Raw genomic sequence first — 23,066 nt, forward strand, 5'->3', positions numbered from 1 at the left:
AAAAGCACATGGGCTTTTGTGAAGCTCTCAGAAGGTCTGAGTCAGTGTAAAAGAGCGGAAGGTTCTGGAGTATGTGCCAGCACGGCGTGGTGGCCGTGTGTTTGTGTCCAGCCCCGATTCTCTTTCGTTCCTGCTGAGAGCAGCAAAGCCAACATTGTGCCTGTGAACGGCGCTTTCAGAGCAGGGGCGGGGCCTGACCTCGCCCTCACCTCTCACTCGCCTCAACATTTTTATTCCTGCAATCTTATGGATTTCATAAGTTTGTTGCTTTAGAGGAGGAAGATGTTCAGTCAAACACAAACACACAACACAACCTGTCTGAGCAATGGTGTGTACCTACAATGAGCAATGGTGTGTACCTGTCTGTACTCAGACAGTATGTGTCCTCGTCTTGTGTTAGTAACAATACACACGCAAATATACGTCAAAGATCATACTTCTGAAATTCATCATTCTGAAACATGCCTCAGTGGCTGAGAAGTCTCCAGAAAAACACTAAGTCCCTCAAATACTCAACTAACAATGGACCCCTTTAAGCCACCGCCCCTGTCCCCTATTCTCTCATGCATCACTTCCCTCTTTCTCCAATTTGGATATGAGGGATGTGAAAAATTGAAAGTCCAGACAGCAGATTTTAAAACAGGTAAATGTGGAATGTTTCTGTCAATGTTAAACATGTTTACATACACAAACTCACACGGGAGAAATACCTAAAACATGTGTTTATCGTTTTTCTGATCCCAGGGGTAAGCCTACCACTAAACATAACCAAAAACAAATATTTTACACAAAATCTCTTAATTATCACGTTTCCTAGAGCAAAAAAAAAAGTCCGGTTTGAGTAAGGACATTTTGTCCCACTAAGACATAATCACAAAACACACACACACACACACACTTCTCAGAGACCTGGAGACATGATACTGGGAACATTTGCTGACAATTCTTAAAACGACACACACAGACAAGCACAGACAAAGACAAACACACACTCCTATGCACAAACACAGGCACACACACACACACACAATCAGACAAGGCAGGTCCCTGCACTCTAATCCCCTAATGACAGAGCAAGGCTAATAACAGGGAAAAACAGAAACACACTCATCCTAGTGTGTCCGAACACACACACACATGGCCCAGGGATACAAGGCTCTTAAAATATTTCTTTGTTCAAACCGACCTTCTTAAAGAGACGAGGTGGGGGCAGGGTGCCAGAGGCCATTATGTCCCCAGAAGAATGCGTTGTTTCTTCTGGCCTGAGAGGACAGGTGACGTTTCGTTCCACATTCTGTTAACCTTGCTGCCTGTTTAGACAATGGGTTTGAGGTTTGGTCCTCCAGGGGACCACATGACCACCACAAAGAAAACAAAACCAGTGACTATCTCCCATTTGCAGAAACAAAGAATGGAGGATTGCAGCCTCACAGTTGTTCATTTTATCTCTCATTTTATCTCTCATTCGTAAAGCCATTGCCAGTAAATGCTGGACATGTCCCCGATGGGCCGTGCCCATCAACTTCCCCTCTATTTATTTTCTATTTCCTTTCTCTCTCTCACTCCTGCATTGTTGTGACACCTTGTAAAGAAGCATGAACAATGTGGTAACAGTGGTGTGTGTGTGTGTGTGTGTGTGTGTTTGCAAAACTGTGAGTTTTGGGTTGGACCTGGTGTTGGGAGCCCTCCACTTCAGCCGAGAGGGGAAAACACAGCATTCAACTTATTAACAAAATTAGCCTAATTGCTGCTCACGTGTTTATGTTGATTAGCACTGACATAAAAGTTGTGTGTGTTTGTGTGTGTGTGGCAGAGGTGGGGGTCCCATTTAAATTTAAATAGACCCAGCCGCCTTCGTCAATTGTGTTGGGGTAGAGACTAGTGATTAGGAGAATGATGGTTCTTAAGGAGCGCCCCCCCCGCACACACACACTCTCTTAATTGGTGGACAACTCTTGATGTAGACGGTGGTCCCCCACTTCCTGGAATCCCCTCTCACCCCACCCATCATTCAAACTACAATGGCTGTCAGAGGCACTGCACTTTCGTGGCCTAAAAGTCCATCTATTTGAAAAAAAGGTTTGAGAGTCGAGACTTTGTGACGGGGGAAAGGTACGGCAGTTTCAAGTTCACCAGTCACAAAAGTATATATAGAATTTGAATTAAATTGAAAACAGACCTGACGTCCCTGTGTAGCCACAGACAGACAACTATCCCAATTAATCAGACAAAGAAGGATAAAAAAAATTACAAATTCTGGTCTCCTCGCACACACAGTCACACAGAGCAAACAGATATTTTTTGGCAAAACGTGGAAAGAAATAGTCATACAAAAACTTGACAAGTTCTACTGAGCTATGTGTGTCATCTGGACACAAAACCTGTTGTGTGGACATAACAGGACAGGACTCAGGACCGAGTCGTTACCCTCTCATTCTCTGTTTCCTCCACTTATCCATCCAGCTCATGCCCCAACCAGGATGATATAACGATAAATGGGGTATATCTGCCTAAAATATCAAAAATGCATCCAGTGTTTCACCTTCCCCCTTTGCTGCTTAAGTCAGTTTTCTTTAATTATTAACATGCCAGTTTAACAACGGTGCTAAGCGGACAGATTAAAGTGTGTCACGTCAAGCAGAAGAAAGCTGCACCCTTTTTCAGAGAAGAAGTGCATGATGGGAGATAAAATGAACTGCTGTTTTAATCATCCCCAGATTCACCAGGAGAGAGACTGTGAACGGTTTATGCTAGGGAAAAAAACATTTAAAAATGAGAATGAGTTTGTGTCGTTGCTGTGAAAAGGATTGTGGAAGCAGTGCCCACCTTCCCTCCCCTCTTTGAGGCTCTTTAATTACAGAGCAGAGTGGCTCCAGTGAACAGGCATCCCCGAGGGCAGTCGTCTGCAGACCAGGTGTGTGCGTGTGTGAATATGGGCCCGTTTAAGTGAATGTGTCATGTTTGTGTGGTCTCCATACCTCCTCCATCCCTCTCTCCCAGCCCAGCAGTGCAGCGGTTACACAGAGGCGGGTGTCTACAGCTCAGTGTGACTCACGCCACCACTGTGGACTCAGAGAAGCCATTGCTCAGAGACACTGCATTAAAAGGACATGATTGGCTGTTTATGAGCACTTAACCTGGCATTAAGGTTTCACACCCAGATAAATCGATTAAGCTGTACTATATCTGAGCAGGGAAACTCTGGGCACTTAACACCATCAGAGCCCACGTGGAAAAAAACTGGTCCCACACTCTGTCACCCTTGCTCATCGTATCGTGTGGGCTGACTTGTCTGCTTGGGTGAAAGAGGGATTTTTACTCGGACGATAATGCGGTCGGTATGGTTACGTGGCTCTAATAGCAGCGTTCAGGGACCAGACCTGTTTTTACAAGCCTGTGCCTAACCAGGTGACGTGATGCATGCTACCTACCCTCCACCCCACTCCAGGGCATGTGACATTTAGAATGGATTTCTGACAACAGATGGACATTAATTGAAGGACCAGAAGAGCATTGAGTAGAATGTTCTACAATGTTTGACTTGCTCTCTCTTTCTTCTCAAATCTGACACCCACAAAGGGTTTCATAACTATAACAACGTTTTTTGCCCACTGCAGAATGTGTGTGGGTTAAATAATGAAACAGCATCAGCCCTGGCAGGGCTTGCTCCCACATCAGAGGTCCGAGTCCACGTGATGTATATTTAGAAGCTTGCAGCAGTGTTCTCACAGGCTCGGCCTGTTTGATTCCACCCCTGTCTGTGGGCTCAGCTCTGGCACATCTACTGAAGACGGATCATCCTAGAGGCTCCGCCAGCAACCAGGAGCACCGAGGGATGCGTCAGCACCCAGAACATCCAAAAACAACTCGAAACCCTGAACTTTTGTATTCCCTAACCTTTCTAAAGTGTGATGATGAAAAGTAAAAGAAATAACAGACAGAAATCTGTCTGTCTGTCTCAGTTGTTGCTCTACTGCCCGGTTGTTCACATAATACTAGAGGCCAATTCTTATTAGGTTATCAATGATCAGTAATCCCTGTAATCAGAAGGTTGCCGGTTCAAATCCCGATCCGGCAAGGTTCCACTGAGGTGCCACTGAGCAAAGCACCGTCCCCACACACTGCTCCCCGGGCGCCTGTCATGGCTGCCCACTGCTACCTACAATCACTTCCATTTATCAACTTGGTTCCCATCTGAGTGGCAATACAAATAAAAAAAACATAAATGAATAAATAAAGTAAAGTAATTAAAAATGAGACCGTCTCTTGTGGATGAGATGGATCAGAACCTGTAATAAGGAAGCTGGGGGGACATCTTCGAATCCCTTTTTAATTAAGTTTAGTTACTCGGACAGGTGACAGCAGCAGATGTCAGAGTGTCGCTGCTGCTGCTTTTTTTGCTTCCCTCACTCTTGACCCCCTCCAAAGATGCTCTGCAGCAGCTGTGGTGAGCGGCCGAGACGAGGAGGTGCCAACACATATATATACGGCTCACAACTTTACACTCACACAAACAAAGGGCCTGTACCTGAGTAAGCAGTAGCTGTTTTTACTACATCTCCACTCCCTCATCTCTGGCTGGCCGGTGTGGGGTGAAATAATATTACATGTACTGCTTCAATGTCAGCCTCAGAACTTCTCCCTGCTCGCTGGCACTCAGTCGGCTGTTTCCCTGTCGAGGGTCCACACACACATGTCCCATGGGGCCACCACTGCCGTGAATGTGGAGAAGTGGAGGGCAAAATGTTGCGTGTGTTGTCGGAAGGGAGGAGGTGCTATACAGCTAATAAGCTAGACGGGCAAAGTGATGCTGGGAGCGATAAGGAGCTTATGAGGACGCGAGGACAAGAAGATGCAAAGGCTTCTGGGAGGTCCAGTTCAATTTGTAACTTGTATTTTTTGATATCTGTTTAATGTTTGTGGCAGTAACAGTAACTGTATTCCTGCATTTTCTCCTGCTATTCATTTCCCCCACTCCCGTTGTGCACAATTACAATTGTAGCTTGGCATTTGTGACACTGTGGCCTTGAGTGTCAGCCTCTTAGCACTAGGGCTCATTCTCACTGGGGACCGATTCCTCTCTCCAGCTCCCATCCACTCAATCCATTCACACTGTAGATTTTCAAGGAGCCCGATACCCGATACCTTCATTACGTTGGCGATGCAACTGCCGGCGATACGTCAGACAGGAACACAGAGCAGCTTTCCTGCGGGATGTGTGTGGGTCTCACACACACACGCCACATGCACACCAGCCTGCTCGCAACCAGCTGACGTCCCGCCATGACAGGGTCCCTGTGGGTAAATACCCCGCGGGAGGCGGAATGAATTCATACACAAAATATGAAAAAATCTACTTGAGCCTCGGAAGGAGAAGATAGGATAGGGGTGGCTAATGTATTATTCACCCTCCATTGATGTGTAACTAAAAAAATACAAACACACACACATGCATCTACGGACCTGTGCACTACTCACTAATACTGGGATTATAACAACACCACAAACATTATCACACTGAACACTCCACCTGGCCGGCTGTTTTTTTATTCATGTACCCCATGGTACATACAAGCACAGCTTGTATGTTCTGTAAACATTGTAAATACAGGGGAGATTTCGCTTTCCCTTTGAGGTACATCTGTTTGTCTGAAGGGACACATAACCACCGTGCCAGTGGTTCAGAGCAACTTCAGGACATTTCACACCCACCACATTCGGCCAAAAATGCTTCCCTGGGCAAAATACAAATAGAAGTAAATAAATACAGAAATTGCACTAAGTTCTCACTATTTGTCAACTTCGGAGCCTCAGGGAGACCAACCACAGCAGCTTGGAGAAACTCATTCTCTCCTCAATTACAGATCTTAGCTGGCCGGCTCTGTCAACGTTTTTTTTAGGCTGAAGCTAATGGCTGCAAATACTGCTGCATAATAGGAGTCATTATCTGAGTTTTCTCTCTCTCTTTTCATTTGGGTTAATCGGCTCCAGGTGACGCGTTGCCCTGGGGGTGGCGTGGCCCAAACCTCGACTGCTGCTTCTCACGTTAGCTCATTAGGGCCAAAGAAGGTGCTTGTTAATGTTTACCTGCCCAGTCAGTTACCATTGGTTCAGTTACCAAATGGAATGTGGTGGGCGGGACCACTATTTCTACATGCACACACACACTGGCACGCACATTTTGCTTCCCAGTTTGGATATTTAATCAGAAAATTTGCTTGAATCTAGCAGCTGTGCTGCATCACAATAATTTTTAAATGAACATTTACTGATCTCATGCTTGGCTCCATGTTTTCCATTTGTAAAAACAACTTTGACCATTCAAATGAAGGCAGATTGAAAAAATAAAACATATTTGGATTTACTTCATGGTGCCTATGACTTCCAAGGGTCTCCTGCTTTAACATGGGTGTCCATGTCTACCACCAGCCACTGCGTTTGACACCAATCGACCCCCCAGGCTCTCCTGGCAACCTGTTCCCCTATGAGGAGGCTGCCCAGCAACGCACCCATTTTTTGAGCTTTCAGTGGTAATGGCCCATGATAACTAACAGCTGTGGGTTAATGATTTGTGTTTATGTATCTCATTCTCTTATACTGGGGTTTTGCTTGCAGAGGGAAAAAAAATGTGTTTATTTGCTACGTGGCACCATTAACTTTGAAAGATAGAGAAAGGCCATTGATATTAAGCATCCTTTTACAAGAGAGAATCTCTACAACATCGCCATGTCCTGTGTACTGCTGAATTAATTACTCTGCACTTGGCTGCAGCAATAATTCCACTCATCAGACATTTTTAAGAAGACCTTTGAGGCCAGTGAAGTGTTGGTGCTAAAGAGGACCACGCTCAGTAGAAAATGGTGACATTGCAGTTTAAATCCAGAGCGAACGTGCTGCTCAGCTGGGCATTTATGGGTCAGCGGTTGTTTCAGTTAGTCTCTGATGCCGGCTGTTGAACTTTAATGAGCTCAGAGTCACTGATAGCTGTTGACCTGCAAGGCCCACTGCTTTTAGCAGCCATAGCAAAAACAAGCTGGTCTGGCACATCAGTCCGAGGTCAGGTCTGCCTCTCCTCAGCAGGAGACATAAATAAGTAATGAGGAGTGACACAGTGTTATGCATATCTGCTGTGAGAAGGGCAATATCAATAATCCAGCAAACAGCAGTGATGCTCCAGAGCGCAGCAAGAGAACAGATGCTGTGGAGAGGGGAGGAACAGAGGTGCCTCGGAAGGAGAAGATAGGATAGGGGTGGCTAATGTATTATTCACCCTCCATTGATGTGTAACTAAAACTCCAGATCAGGGGAACGGCCACCATAACCCCCACGGAGCATGCAGGCCCAGCGAACAGGGCCCAGCGGAATGGCCAGCATTGATTTATGGGCATGTACAGACGAAGAGAGGGAAGAGAGCAGCTGCATGGTACTGGCCAGGCGAAAAAGAAAATAGGATGCCATTGTAAAAGATTATCCCTAGCACCCAGTAGATTAAGCCCTGGACTGTTGCTATGGCCACCAATGGAGCCTGCCCCCTGTGGTAGTGTCAGAACCATTCCACAGCCTGGACGGACTAAATAACAGACATGGCATGAGGCGATACTGTCCTGTGAAAAAAAAAACAATACAGTGTGTTTACAAAGTGGACAAAAAGGATTTTACAGGTTTAGTGATGATGAAGTCAGTTGCTCTTTCACACACACAGCCTCCCATGAGCCCAAGAATCTTGTCTGGTGGTTACAGCACCAATTACAGGCCTGCTGACCACACCCTGGCCACGCCTGGGAGACATGCCGGAGGAGGATCTCAAGGCTGGAGAAGCCCTCTGACATTGTGACGCTGGAGGACGCTGGTGCCGGAAGGTTCAGACTTACCTAACACCTCACAAATCTCAGCATCCTCTTCTTATCACCCTCATTTGATTCCAACACATAGAAGGCAAGCAGGGACTGTGTGTGTGTTGTCATCCTATATTCATTTCGTTCTACATACACTGACTGGTGAATAATCTAAGCCATTAACCGCCCATTCCCCAGCTGACACAGAGCTGTACAGAGAGCGGGGGCAGGGTTGTCTGGATCTTTTTTTTGTTATTTTAACTTTGATAAGTCTACTCTACTCTGATATACAATAAATAAACTTGAAAAAAGGAAGCTGGTTTGCCTTGACACAGCAGCATCCTGTATGCAAACTTTTGAGATGACACACTGTCTTCTATAGATTCATGTTACAAGATAAATACTGATAAATAGCCACAATTATTATTTTACACAGAAAACTATATTTATGCATTTATGCAGCTAATGTGCTTGGAGGGTAAACTGTCTAACTAATTATGGCTTCCCGACCAAGCGGTCTTTGATTGGCACAAATCTTCATGAATAAGTAAGTGCTTGGCCACCCTGGCTGTTGAATTAACCAGGAAAAATAATGACTGCCAGAATTCTCAGTCCTTGAGGTTGGGATGGATGGGGTGGCCAGATACCCAGCAGATTTACATGGCCTTGGGTGCCCCCCTGTCGCTTTTCTGTCACCTCTGGTGTGAACGCACCAACCCCTCTACCTCAAACATGGATGCTGCTGCTCATTCCCAACAGATTTCTTGTTTGCGTGACAACTTTCTCGTGCTTCTCTTGCTTGCTTTCCTGTCTGACTCATATCCTTTCATGTACCTTCCTTCCATGAGTGATCCCTCTAAACCAGATTAATAAGTCACACTCCATTCAAGTGACTTTTCCAATTTGTATAGCAATTTAGAAAAAAATCACCACAGTCTGTTCTGCATGTCAAGCCTGTCATGTAAAAAACGGAGCTTTAGTGCTTTTGCCTGCAGCTGAGGGTAGATGACTTGATTTCAGGAGGAGGTGCCTACTCTTGGCTGAAGTGGCCCGGACCTGTGCAAGCCGATCATGCGGCCTGCCAGGTAAACACTGGGCTGTCTCATGGCTGCCCGCACCTGGGGGTCTCTTTCGCAGCATAAGATAACACATGGAAAAAATGATACTGCAATAAGGAGGCAGCTATGCCAGCGATGGCCAGTTGGGACGGGAGGAGGAGATTAGGGCTAGAAAAAGAGGAACAGTGTGGAGGGAGGATGAGAATGGAAGGGTGGGGTGGGGCGTTTGTTGTTGAGTGATGGGGAAGTGAAAAGAGTGGGAAAGGTAAACAGAGCAGAGAAAGGGTGCCTTTGTCTTTCCAAGGTTCATCTGAAGTACACCTGCTCTAGGCTCCTCCCCACCTGTACCAATGCCCATCATCCTCCTCTTCTTCATAAAACCTACGGTACCAGCCTGTTTGATCTGCAATTTATCATTCTGTATTTATCTCTATGACACCCCTCTATCCAATGATGGTAAAAAGTCATATTGCAAAGTGAACATCCACCGATATACAGTGATGCCATAAAAACAATAAAGAGAGGATGATTGTTAAAGGGTAATATGCCTACCAATGATACAGCCTGTGCTGAATAAACACAGATAATTTTTGTGTTTGCACTATGAAACTTGTATGCTTTCAAAGTTTTGTAAAAAAAATTATTTTCAGAAAAGCCCAACCCTCTTTTCCCTGGGTTAATGAGAGGCCAATATTTCTTGTGAACACAGGGGACTATGTTGGTACTGACACCTAGAATTCATTAAAAGCTCCTGCAAATTTTGCCTTTCATCAGCAGACAGGGCTGGCGGGCTCACTTCCCATGGTGCACTGGGCCGGAGCTGTTCCATTTGAAGATGTAGAGATAGATATGTGGCAATGGTCCAGGGTGGTAGATTAAAATCCCCCCTTGTACCTCCAAGCCTTGACCATTCTCACCAGGTCGGCCTGTCAGTCCACTCAACACTCTTTAAAGCAATCCAGCCAAGGCAGTACTGTAGCCAGTGACTGCCTCAGTGACTGCCTAAACCCTGCGTCCCGTTGTTTTCTGGCCCTCTTGCATTGTTCCTGCTCCCTGTTTGGGTTCAGGGAACCTTAATAACAGATAAGGTCTCTGTGGTGGCTGATTGCTGCTCCCAGTCAGAGTTGGCAATCAGGCTTCAAACACCAGGCAACTTTCCGAATAGGGGCTTCTGGGAGTTTCAGTGTAAAAGGGCAGCACTGTGCTCCATAGTGTCTGAAAAGCGTCACTCTATCAGCAGAAACACTCCAGTGCTCAATACTGCCTTTCCTGTTCTATCTGCCGGCCTCTGCCAGTTGGCCGTGGAGGTCACCGCGCAAGCTCCACTCTGGTTAATAAAGTGTCTCACTCGCTCCGTCTCCTTTTTTTTTTTAAGTTCCATAATACAAGACCTATGAGACCTACAAGGGAGCTGAAAGGAGCCCATTACTAAAGGCTGCAAGTGAAAAGGCCCCTGGAGGAGAAGAGGCTGATCAATAGGTGCTGACATCCTGCCATGAATGGATCAGTCAGATTGATTAATCTGGGATTGGTGATTACGTGTGTGTGTGAAGGGGTGGGGAGGAAGGGGCTGCTGGTGGACACAAAGCTATTAGAGAGATGCGTGGGGGCTTGGGGGAGAAAAGCCAATTACGAGGTAGGCCATGACAGGAAATATGTGCATTTTAATACAGAGGTGTTAGGTGCAGAAAAAAATTCCTGCAGGTCAAACATTTTCTTGTCCATTGTCATAAAGTAATTTCAGTGTGTGTGTGTGTGTGTGTGTGTGTGTGTGTGTGTGTACATATTACAAAAAACTCTATGATAATAGAAAAGAGAAAAAATATGTTTGTGTAAAGAGGTTAATTTTAGAAGACGTTTTAGGTCTTGTTGCATAACGGTGTTAGAAAATTTATGAAATAATCATATAAATGTACAGTATATAAATATACTGTAAATGTTGCGCTTTCATTCACCAAGGTCTACACAATGAAGAAAAATGTGTGTGTGTGTGTGTGTGTGTACGTGTGTTTGTGTGCACATATTACTTTCAATGCCTTGAGCCTGAGCACAAATAAATAAAGAACACTGAATATAGAAACCTCCCCAAAGTCCTGGGTAAGATTAGCTCCAATAAATTAACATTTTCTGCCAATTTCCTTTGATCGTGTGAGGGCTCTTGTCCCCAAAAGCACTTTTTTTTACTAATGTGAGTATTTAAAAAGAATCACTACAATTGACATGTCAGACGGAGCCCAAGACCACCCTAGGGGGCTTTCCACACATACACCACACCATTCTGCAAGCTCCACACCTCTCCTGCCTTCACCAAATGGGGATGTGTCAAAGCAATTGGCCACTGAGAAAAAAACATGGAAAAAATGGACAAAAATTGAGAGGGGGTGCAATAAATACATCTGTGAGTCATTTTTAGAGGTCGTTGCAATAAGCAAACAGAAATGGCTCTATGAGAACTACATGGTGGTAAAATTGACTTATGATGCACTTCACTTCGTGTTCTGCTATATAAAGGGCAACAGCAGGATGAATACTAATGAAATTGGGTCAAATATTTAAAGATTTCAGCCTATGTGCTCAGAACAATTACATTTGGAATTGCGATAGGCCGAGGTGTGCTGGATGAGTTTCGATGAGGTGGAGCATTTCAGGGACCACCCCGCCCCCATCCCTTCTCAGCAGCTCCTGCTGTTTGATCTCACAGATTGAGAGCAGGTGGAGGTGTTCTGCCTTCGGCTGGAATTTAGTGGATGCAGTAAACTGCCCACTCGACACTGCGGCCCCTCTAACTCAAACCGGGCCCCGCTGCTAATCAAAGCGGACGTTAGCACCTCAATCTGCAGCCGCGACCATTTCCTCACTCACATGTTACCGTTTGGTCATCCGGGGTGGTGGGGTGGCAAAAATGCCAAAATGTGCTGCTGGCTATTAAAGGTTTGGCCCCGAAGGGCAGCACATTTTGGCATTTTTGCCACCCTCCACCCCGGATGCGAGCCCAATTCCATTCACTTTCAAATCTTTCCACTTCTTCCTCTTTACATTCATATTTAACAAGTTTGGGTTTTTTTTGTAGCAGGTGATTGGATAGTTTCCCTTCAGGCCCACTGCTTCAAACCACATATGCTGTCTGACAGATGTGACTTTTTTTCATAAAACTGAATATCAAAGATCCCTTTCTGTTCCAGCGGCAAAATTTGTTACAAGAGTGCGCAGCCTGTAAAAAATAAATCCCAGAACTGGATGAAACCTCGGCACCGGCAGAGCCTGGACACAGACACACACACCGAGGCGTGTCAATAAAATCACGTTAGTCATCTCCCATGAGCCCTCACACCCACATGTGAATGTTACATTGGCCACAATCCATGGTGTGTAAATTCTCATATGGCAATCTGTAGGCATGAAATTTCTGTGTGTGTGTGTTTAGTATGTATATTGTAGCGAGGGCTAAATGTGATCCCCACAAGAAGCATTCTCATTTACAAAAGTTATAGATTTCATTTGAAAATAAAATACAATTCTATTATGTTATTGTGTGTAGAGGTAAGATTAGGTTTAGAGGTTTTGAAGCACATTTAAAATGCTTAAATGACAATCCATCATAATCCATTGAGTGCTTTCTGTTGTTTTGATGAGTACAGAAGCTGTGGGAATTTTTAGTAAATATACTAGTAAAAAGTTAAAGCTTTACTGTGGCCAAACAGCAATCACCAGAGCTAATGACGGTGTCATTAGTATAGTGAGTAGGATAGTGCCAGTCCCTTCTGATTTCTTCATAAATCTGCAATAGGTAAATGTGTTTGCGTCCAGTTTGCTTTCTTTTTGGTCAGATGAAAATAAAAAAGAAATATGACTCCCAATTTCCTATTCTTTAAATATAGACTGACCAGATTGCTATCCATCTCGCTGTCTGGTTCCACCCCAGTGGGGTGTTGGCAGTGGGCAGGGTCGAGTGAGTTATTCTGCCGGCTCCCTCCGTCAACTGTCGGGACATCGCCATCACCACTGTCATTTCAGAAAAAGCCGGGTGGCTGGCCTGCCCACACACAGAACTGCTCTCCAACAATTAACAGACCAAGCGTTAAACTGGCCTATTGTTCCTAATTGGGTTGAAAGCCCTGTCTCACTTCAGAGTGATAGCACACATGAAAAAGGTTATTGGCTTCCTGCATTCTCTAAGCAAAGCTGGCAGTCTCTGGATACTAGGGCGAGACCATTTTCTGGAAAGCGCTAGAGCGCAGACGTCCAATCTGAATGAATCAAATCTTTAACCATATCTGGGACAAAGACAGCCTGCATATTCCCATAGGCCACCTTCCTAAACTTTTAACAATTAAGATTCCTACACATGGAGAGGGAAACTTCTCATTTCATTTTAGCTGAGAACAAATTATATTTAAATATTTTATTTGGCTTCATTAAGGGTAATGAATTTGCAGTCTTAATGAACACTGGAAAAAAATTCTGCTTGTGTTGCTCGCTTTAAAAACTGCACATTTGCCTTCACGTCATCATGATCTGTAACATGTAATTTTGCATGCTCTTATTTCAATGTGTCTCGGCATGCTTTTGTTGCGGTATCTTTTGTGAATTTGACCTCTGAAAAAATGAAGCAGGTTGAACAGGAAGTACTACTGTCTCAACGGTCAAACATTCACAGTGTAGGTCTGATTCACACACCCATTTAAAAGAAATACCCAAAAAAAGAATAAAACTGGCCCCCCTTCGGAATCTGAAGGGGCAAATTATTATATTGCTTTTAGTAAGAAATGCAATTCTAATAATTTGATGTCCAATATCGCAAAAACAATATACAGAATACAAATTTGTATTTTTTATGTTTTGAAGTAGATATATGTACTCATGTGTATAGAGAATATAATGTAAAGGAATATAAAATAGTAATAGAGTGACGAGTCAAAGATTTTAATGAAAGTGAAGTGATTGCACTGTAATCGTACAGAATTATAGGTAACATATAATAAACATAAACGATGCGATTGTGTAGAACGCAAGAAGTAGCTTCACGATCAAATAAAATTTCTATCATTTAAAAAATGAATAAATGAATAAATAAATAAATAAGGAAGATTCAACAAATCAATACGGTACTTAAAAACAAATTTGACTTAACCTTTAGATTCATCAACTGACTAATAGCTAAAAGATTTGAATGCTCCTATTTATTCCTGTTGCTATAAAAAATAGTTTGAGCGCTTGCTTGGCCGCGGTCTCCTGCGTTTCCGATCATTCCGCTGCGCCGCGGGGCCTGACGGGAGTTCCAGCTCCGCGCGCTCCCGCCTGTCCGCAGGTATTTTTACGGTTTTACGGAGCGGCTGACGACGCTCAGTGGGTCTCCTTCTGCTCTTTGTTTGTCTAGAAGCCATTTGTTGAGGCGTTTATAACCGACAGGACCGACCGGAACAGTCTGAGCTCGGTTGCTACCGTCGCGCTCCAACCTGCCGCTGATCAAACTACAACCGCGCCCGGGCCCGACTTATACGATGAAAAGTGTCCAGAAAATATCAGACCAAAAAAAAAATAAAATAAACTCCCTCTCCTCTCCTGTCTGCGGGTCCGCGCTCCCTCACTTCACACACAAGAGGAGTCCAGAGGAGCAAAATGGCTCCCAAACCTCAACTTTCCCCAAACATGTATCGACCCCTTCATCATCTACACGACAACAGTATTTACTTCCCCACGGCTGCTCTCAAGACGCTCCTGAACAGAATTATCCTTTTATAATTATTAGTATGCTTTTTTTGCACACGTCTTTAAATGAAAATTTTAATGAAATGGAGCAGAATTAAGGGGAACGCACGGAGGACATCAGAGCCGAGACGCGCTTTCTGCTGTAGGCCCTGTTTACTGAGAGGTTTATTCACAAATATTAGAGTTATATTAAAATGAATACATTATAATAAATGAAACTATTTTATTACAAATTAATTTTTTACATCATATAAAGAATTCAAATGCAGCCGCGCGCTCGTATAAAAAGTGGGTAAAAAGTCTGAGATGGAGGTCGAGATGAACCCCTGACGAGGTCTGCTGCGTGGAACGTTCTCCTCATTCTGGACTCCTGACCCACGATGGGCAGAAGCAGCTCGCGTTTCACGCGGAGGATGCGATTTCTGCCTCAAAACCGAAATGTTGCAAATTCGCCGAACACCAATGAACACGCCCGTCATATCATTCATGTCGCATTAACAGAGTAATTTACGGTTTTATTACATTTCACTAGACTGCGAAGTGAATACGATACGTCGATCTTTAATAAATAACAAAAACGCTTGTTCATTAAAAAATAAAACAAACAAAAATGCATTGGGTCAGTTTGTGTATTTTTTTAAATCTGTTTCCAATTATCGGATACGCGTTTTTAAGAAAACATTAATCACGGTTTCTGTTTAGATTGATCTCAAGTATTTGGAGGGCCTTGGCCGGGTGGTCCCGTCCTGAGCGCAGGTACTCCGGCCCCAACAGAGACCATAAATCATCCTGGGTTTTTAATAAATAGAAACAATTACTTAAATAAATATTAACAATAAAAAAGTTCACAGCACCATCCACTGCTTGTGCTCCGGACCACCAAGTCATGCACGGAACCACAGAACCCCGACAGATACGGGACCCAGACCCGGCCAATTCCAGGACGAACGCAAAATCGTGGAACAGCGGGAAGTGATGGATAACTTCCGATCCTCAGCCCGGCACAAGGTTTCATTTTAATTACCGGAATAATTAATGGCACTCTAACATTCGCCTCGCATACATATAATAAACCAATGCCCCCATTTCAATTAAAGTAGAATTAATTAAACGTCACCCATCTCTTTCAAGACGACACAACTGAAGCAGTCTTTCAACATATTACTCCATCAAATTTTCAAGCAACAGTTCAACATAAACACACACATACATACACATGATTTATTCACCTACAATATATAACAGAACCAAAAGATGACGAGAAGAGAGGGAAACGGATTTACGCCGAACGTCAGGAGTGGAATAGTGTATTACAGGGAATCCCCAGGATCTGAGTTGGGACGCTGAAAAGCCCAGCATGCTCTGGGGCTTCTGTGGGGTCACAGATGTGTACAGCGGCCCCGGGGGTCCCCATTCAGCCCGCGACATTTCAACCTGACCCATACGAACGCCGATAACTCAAAAAGGAGTCATGAATTCGAGCAATAATCGCGTCACCTGATGAAAAAAAAAAGTATTAAAACAGGCTTCTATAGAACTGGGGACAGTCGCTCACCTTCCACCGCCAACGTCGCAGGCAGCAGCAGCGCGCACAGAACCAGTAAATAATCCATAGCTACGCGCGTCGCTATCCTCACGACAGACCAGCAGCTGTCCCCACGCAGCACCGGGGCAGGCGTGACGGTGGGAGCCTCGGCCAGCAGTGCGGGCTGCTTCGCATCGGGCTCTCAGTTCTCGGCGCGGCGCGGACTCATCCGAAGCGGGACGCGCTTCTATCTCATCGCAGGCGCGGTACTTCCAGGCCGGCGAGGCGCCGGTTAATTCCCGTGGAGGAAAGGGGAAAAAAGCCCGCGATTAAAGCCGTAATTCCCCGCAGTTTCGCTCCGTCCCCGTTCCGCGTCTGTGTTGGAATGGAGCTGCTTCTGGGGAGAGGAGCGGGGAACGCGGGCGGGGAGGAGCCTGACTCTCCAGCGGTCACACCCCCGAGAGGCCGCTGCTCCGGTCTGAAGCCGGAGCGGCAGCGCGCGTCGCGGCTTTGCGGGAGCACAGCGCCTCCTGCAGGCAAGGCGCGATTTTTCGCGTTCATGTTGTTCGCCGGAGTGAGGAGGCGACTTCAGCAAAGTCGGGAAAACTTTATGTTAAACGTCATTAAAATAGCTAAATTCAAAATATTTAACAATGAACGATTCATCTTTCTCTTAAGCTACAGAAGGCATAAATGAGGAACGCGCGGTGAAGTGTCCCGTTTGTGGAGTTGATTGCAGGCTGGGCATCCTGTCTAAACGCAACTTGTCGGCCCTAGAGACAACAAAGCTTTTGAGGGGAGAATTTTATTATCCCTGCGCCTTTCACGGCGACAGGCCATAACCACTCACCCCAGGCTGCTAATGTCCCTTCTAGAGATGCCAGAGGGAACACTGTCCCCTTGTTCAATTAAAAAAAATGATTCATCTCTTAGATTTTACTGTTATTGCCGTAATTACTTTCATTATACAGTAGTGCTGTAGTTGCGACAATCCCTTCATACTAGTCCTACTTGGTCTAATAGTTCTACTGATAGTAACAGTAATATAAGCAACACACAACATCTAATAATAATAAAATAGTGGTAAGAACACACCAAATGTAATGATATACTTTGTAAAAAAAAACACTAATAGTATTTATTCATTTATTTAACTTTTCTAAATTTTGTATTCTATAAATATAAATTTCTATAAATCAGAAATGACTTTGTAAGCCCCATGCAGGGTAATTCATGAACATTGTCACTGCATAATTTATTATGCAATTCAACAGTAATGCTGCAGTGTAGAATATTATGACAAATATAGTAACTTTCCTGAGTTGTAACAATATAAGCATAATCAGACATATTAAACTAATGCAAAATAGGTTGAAATTCAACTTGTGGGAGAAAATGGTTTAAATAGTTTCTGATGGAATTATAGGTATAAAACGGACTGTCTAGCACTGCAATAGCAGAGTGCTCTTGCTTGCTGCTGTAGATGGGGTATCTGTTGAATGCTGACTTTTGGAGGAAGTGCAGGAACGACACTGGACAGTGTAGTTTCAGATGGGTTACAGCACTGGTGTTTGTTGTCCTGTGCTTATGCTGTTGACCCAGCAGGGCTGAACTGTAGAATTCCCCTGGCTCCGGTTCTTGTCCTGAAGTGTCAGGCTTCACGCTGAGGACAGGAAACGGCAGGGCTGTAAACACACACCTCAACTCTCTTAATGCAAAATCAAATCGTCATCAAAAATTGGAATTATTCATTTTACAAGGTTGGAAGCCGTTCATCTGCCTTTTGAATTATCTCACTTATATGTTTTATTTGGTGGTATATATCTTACTTCTTTAGTAAAAATCAAATAAACTGCATATAATTCTAAGAAAATGTTTGCCTGGTTAAATTTGCAGCACCATGTAGTATTGTGATGTTTTCACATTCATCTTTGCCAACTCATTTGGCTTCACAAGTATTTAAAATAGCAATTTCATTATGAAGCCATATTTTCTAACCCTCTTCATTTTACATTTCATTCAAGCAATTTCCTTTGGGAAAAATAAAGTTTTCCGATCCTGATTCATTCTGTCAACAATTTTTTTGTCAATATGAGGAACTCATATTGAGTGGAATACGTTCTGTTTTTTCTTTTTTTTAATCCAAGTAAATAACATTTCCTGAATGCTGTACAGGTGGGCAGGAATAAGTAATTTGAGATTAATTGTTTTCATTTAAATGTAGATTATTGTTTGCATTGTATGTTGAATGGAGAATGAGTTGGGATGTTAGGATCTGAACAGGATCTGTTGAAACGGGATCCGGCAGAGCCAGCCAGCTACTCCCACGAAAAAAACACACTGAGATCTGAGCAATGGCTGCGTCTCAAAAACAGCAATCCCAACCCAGATGGGGGAAGTCCTGTACTCTACAGTTAAGGCAAAAAAAGGTTAGCCCATAAATACAGGCCAAAACAAAACTGTCACTCATATGTCCTTCTTACATGAATGGAAACTCCAAAATTCCACATTAGTATGAACACTGCATTGTTAGTCATACTTTTACAGTTTTTTAAAATGTAAAATACTTTTAATAATCCACTATTGTTGTTTGATTCAGGCGCATTGAATTTTATTTTTTGTTTTGCAGTGTGTTTAGTATTTTAATAAATTACATCTTAACCCCAAAATCCCTCCAAAATCTTGTTTTTTGTACATTTTGTACATTCGTTTATTTTCGAAAATATTCCTTATTTTTTGACACTGTTGGCTTGTGATACGTATGGCACACCTGGTGCACATTACGGACTTAATACACAAAATGGCAGACATTTTACAGCCATATGGAAATTTTACACACACACACACACACACACACACACACACACACACACACACACAAAGTCACCACGATACAGTTGCCACTCACACTGTCTCCTCTCTATATGGCACTAATGCTACTGCCATACTGATAGCAATGGAGGGGATTGCTTATATATTTGTATATGTCTGTGAATATGGGGTTCCTCTACAGTCATCAAGGCACAATATTTGCCTGACCTCAAACACTTAGAAAAAATACATGTTTGGTCATCAACTAAGAATCAGAGGAATGTTTGACAAACGCTGTCCACTTTGACAACCTGGAATAAACTAATTCACACATCATCCCTATGATTTGAACACTTTTATTACTGTGCCCTGAATTGTTGTATTCATGTTATGTTGCTCTGGATAAGGGCGTCTGATAAATGCTGTAAATGTAATGTAAAAATGTAATGTTCAGACATTTTTCTTTATCCTTATTATTTGGCTATTAACACAGACACATGCACATATTCCCTAATTCAGTTGAATGCATTTATTCTAATAAAATTTTGATATCAACAATCATTTGCTGCGGTCATGACTGTAACAGTCACTGGACATCACAGGTAACCATTTGACATTGTATTTTTTAATTACATATTTTTTATTTAGTTTATTTAGTTTTATTTAATTTATTACAGTTATTTATGGTGTACATTTGTACAGAAGTAGATATTATTTTTTTCCTTGCAGTACAAGGAAAATTGTCAATGAAAGAAAACTGATGAAGGATGATCTAAAAGATCCAAATGCAGACTCTCAGCCCTGGAAGTACAAGATAATTAATGGTGTTTTTCTTTGTAATTTAGTCTGCTTTAGTTTACTTCTTTAATCATTGTTTTTTTCATATTGATAATTATCACTGTGAGATTGTGATAAACTGTAAAATCCTACTATCATCCGGCCCTAATGATAATAAAGATGATGTTATATGAAAAAAATCACAGAAAAAAATACAGAAATTCAGTGATCTTGCAGCTGGCCTTCATTAGATAAAGAATTGGGTCCCATTACCATTGTGTGGCCAGTATTTAATTTGTTTTACTCTTTAAGGAATTTTGGTCTATGGATTAAGGCAAGATGTTCCTAATGTTCTTGGTTCTTGTCAACAAACAATTTGTGTGAATGAGAAACAGTGCAAAGAACATCAAATCATGTTCACTGCATTGCCTAAAGATGACACCCCTCCAACCAAAAATATATGAACAATGGTCACTATTTTGGAGAGGACAGAAAGTTTTTTTATAGCTAGGGACAGGACAGGAGATTTTTGTCCCACCCTGTAATCTGAAAAAGCTCAGAGGGTCTTGTAAGCAGGATCTCAGGCTGGTGGAGAGGGAGATTTTCACAAAAAGATCCCCATCGCCAACTTCATTCATCCAACTCCTGATTCTCTAATGGCTGTGCACTGATACTGAAACTATATAATGGACTAATGGACCAATAACAGATATGACACATAATGATACTGTTGTCCTTACCATTGTCACTACAATTCAACCTCAAAGTGCAAAGCACCTCATTATCTTTTTGAGGGTTCTTCTAGTTCCTTGTAATGCACACAATAAGATCATAGCTCCTAGAAATCTTAGGAGCAGCACAGCTGGAAACAAAGTTCTCCCCTGCCATGGGATCACATATCTTCCCTGATATGTGAGAGATCGTAGAGCACCTTTCCCAATTTACTCTGTTTTATATAATCTCTGTCACTACAGATACATGAACAGCGTCCCTGTGCAACCTCACACGCATGCAATGTTAATTAGGATTGGTACATTTATACTAGTGCCAGAGAGTGCTATAGCTATATCTACCAGTTTCCCAAGCTCATAAAGGCATGCCATTCATTCATGTTTCATGATGTTCAGTGTTTTACCATCAAAATGCTAACTACTTCTGCCAGCATTGTGGACATAGCTTATAGTTTTTTTTCTGCCATTTATGAATTGAACCAAAATGTCACAAGTTAAAAGATTCAAAGATTTAGATTCAGAATAATGCTACATAACAAAAATTTAATTCGGTGTAGATATCCAAAAAACAAACAACTGTATTTAAAATTGTATTTCAATTCCTGGATATGCATTTAATTTCACTTAGGTTTTTTCAAATAAAGCGTTCATTTTTGAATGTACACTTAATCTTTTAAATAAAATATACAGTTAATCTTTTTAATGTTTACATTTTCTTATATTGAATTCAATGTCAGTGTCACTGAAATGTGACCTAAAACCTCTATGCTAATAAAACCAAATTGAATTGTTCTATTGATCTGTAATTGACCATAACTTTTCTTCTCTTCATCATTAACTTCTTATCCCAGCTTTTTAACACCATATCATTTCAAGGGTGAGAATGTGGTGGCAGTCACTCATGTTGACTGTCACAGGTTAATGTCAGCATCCCTCAGACACCCTGGAGCCCATAAGAAGCCCATTTACTTTACTTTCCCAACACTTCCCTGTGTGATTGCTCCGTAATTTTCAGATTAATCTGACACAAAGGGCTATGGGGTTGATAAGGTTTCGTCTGGAAAATTGCATTATAATTAAGCATTAAAGCATCATCTGTTTTCCCTCAGCTAAGGTAATTCTGTATGCCCTTTATTTATTTCTTTTCCTTCCTACTGTAAGCAGTGTCATGCAGGTGATGGGAAATGGCAGCTGTTTTTGGGAGCACCTCTCCGAGATTTGCTGTATTTACAGGAGTGCCATGCTGCTCCAGGGCATCTGCTTCGTATTTGGGTGAGCTGTTTCTTACTTGTGTAGTCTGTGATCAAGCCACCCATATTCCTGCTCCAGCCGTGGAAGCGTAATGGGAAGCAGAACCTTCCAACTTCAGCCAAGCACCCCGGCACTGAGCGCTGGCCCTGGGAATAATGGGAACCTTCCCAGCAATTTCTGAAAAGTCACTCTTAGATAAGTGATGGCAGTGGATGGCCTAGTGGGTAAGAAAGTGGTCCAATAATCGGAAGGTGCCAATGAGCAAGGTATCATCTCCACTCACTGCTCCTGGGGCACCCTTCATGGCTGCCCACTGCTTACCAAGGGTGATGGGTAAAATACAGAGGATACATTTTGCTGTGCTTTACAATGACAATAACTTCACTTTCTTTCTTCTATGTTGTTAAGTCAAACACATTTCTGGCCAGTAGTTCAGAAACAAAATTGGTGATGAGTAAGTGGATGTGGAAGAGACAGGAAGTTCTTCCTTGTTCTTTAGGAGAGCTCTTCTAGTTAGCTTTAGATGTTTTGCATGCTAAGGATGACAGTCTGCTGTGATTTGAGCCTGGCTTTCCCAGGATAATGATGTTTTAAATGCCAGCTGGGACTCAATCTGTCTTTTACTGAATAAATCAAACACAAAATGGCTCACCCCCACAGCTGCGACTGGACAGAATCCGCCAAAATACTGAGGAGGCACTGAGACCTCCAGTAAGATGGTTTGGGCTTTTTTGGTGGATCCTACTAATGGAATTTATCAAACATAATAACAATGGGCTCCCATTCTGCTGACCTTGGTCTGAATTGCAGGCTGTTCTTGGAACATTATAATCTTGATTGTTTTGGACAGAAGAGACGGACAAACCGGATCCCCCCCATCACTACAGCACCAAGTCTAGGGCGCTGTAGTTTCAGTGGGTGAATGAGCTATGTTCTGCTATATAATTTATCAAGAAATCTTTGAAAACTCATAGTTCCTAACACCCTGCTTATAATTTAACTTAACTTGTACTCGGTGTTTTTTTGTTCTCTGTCATTCATAATTTTTGTCCTGGTTTTTCCAGAGGTTTGGAGATAAAGCTTATCATCATTTTGGATAGAAGTAAATAAATGTATGATTCTCCTCCATCTATGATACTGTGCTGTTGCTGTGGACATGTTGGACACATCACACCCCAGCAACATGTCATTACCATCACTATTTGTGCAGGTAAATATTAGAGGTAACATGAGGTGAGTGGAAACTACGCTTCAGTATGTAGATCCCAAGTATTTCTGCAGCGTGTTACGACACAGCACTCTGACTCTCTGGGACAAGCAAGATTCTTTTAACAGGAGGTAATCTGCTCACACACACATAAACACACAA

General features: G+C 42.9%; 1 protein-coding gene across 7 annotated transcripts in view; it reads right to left on the bottom strand.

Moving 5' to 3' along the window:
* LOC114801680 (ephrin type-B receptor 3-like) overlaps positions 1 to 16,521 on the bottom strand; it is a 36,009-nt gene extending 19,488 nt beyond the window's left edge. For all 7 annotated transcript variants that reach the window (XM_028999862.1, XM_028999859.1, XM_028999857.1 and 4 more), the window contains exon 1: positions 16,158 to 16,521. In XM_028999862.1, coding sequence (XP_028855695.1) covers positions 16,158 to 16,215 — 58 coding nt within the window. In that variant the 5' untranslated portion in view covers positions 16,216 to 16,521. The remainder of the gene's footprint in view (positions 1 to 16,157) is intronic.
* Positions 16,522 to 23,066: the final 6,545 nt, after the last annotated feature.

This window comes from Denticeps clupeoides, chromosome 13 (assembly GCF_900700375.1).
Source record: "Denticeps clupeoides chromosome 13, fDenClu1.1, whole genome shotgun sequence".
In the NCBI taxonomy this organism is placed as follows: Eukaryota; Metazoa; Chordata; class Actinopteri; order Clupeiformes; family Denticipitidae; genus Denticeps; species Denticeps clupeoides.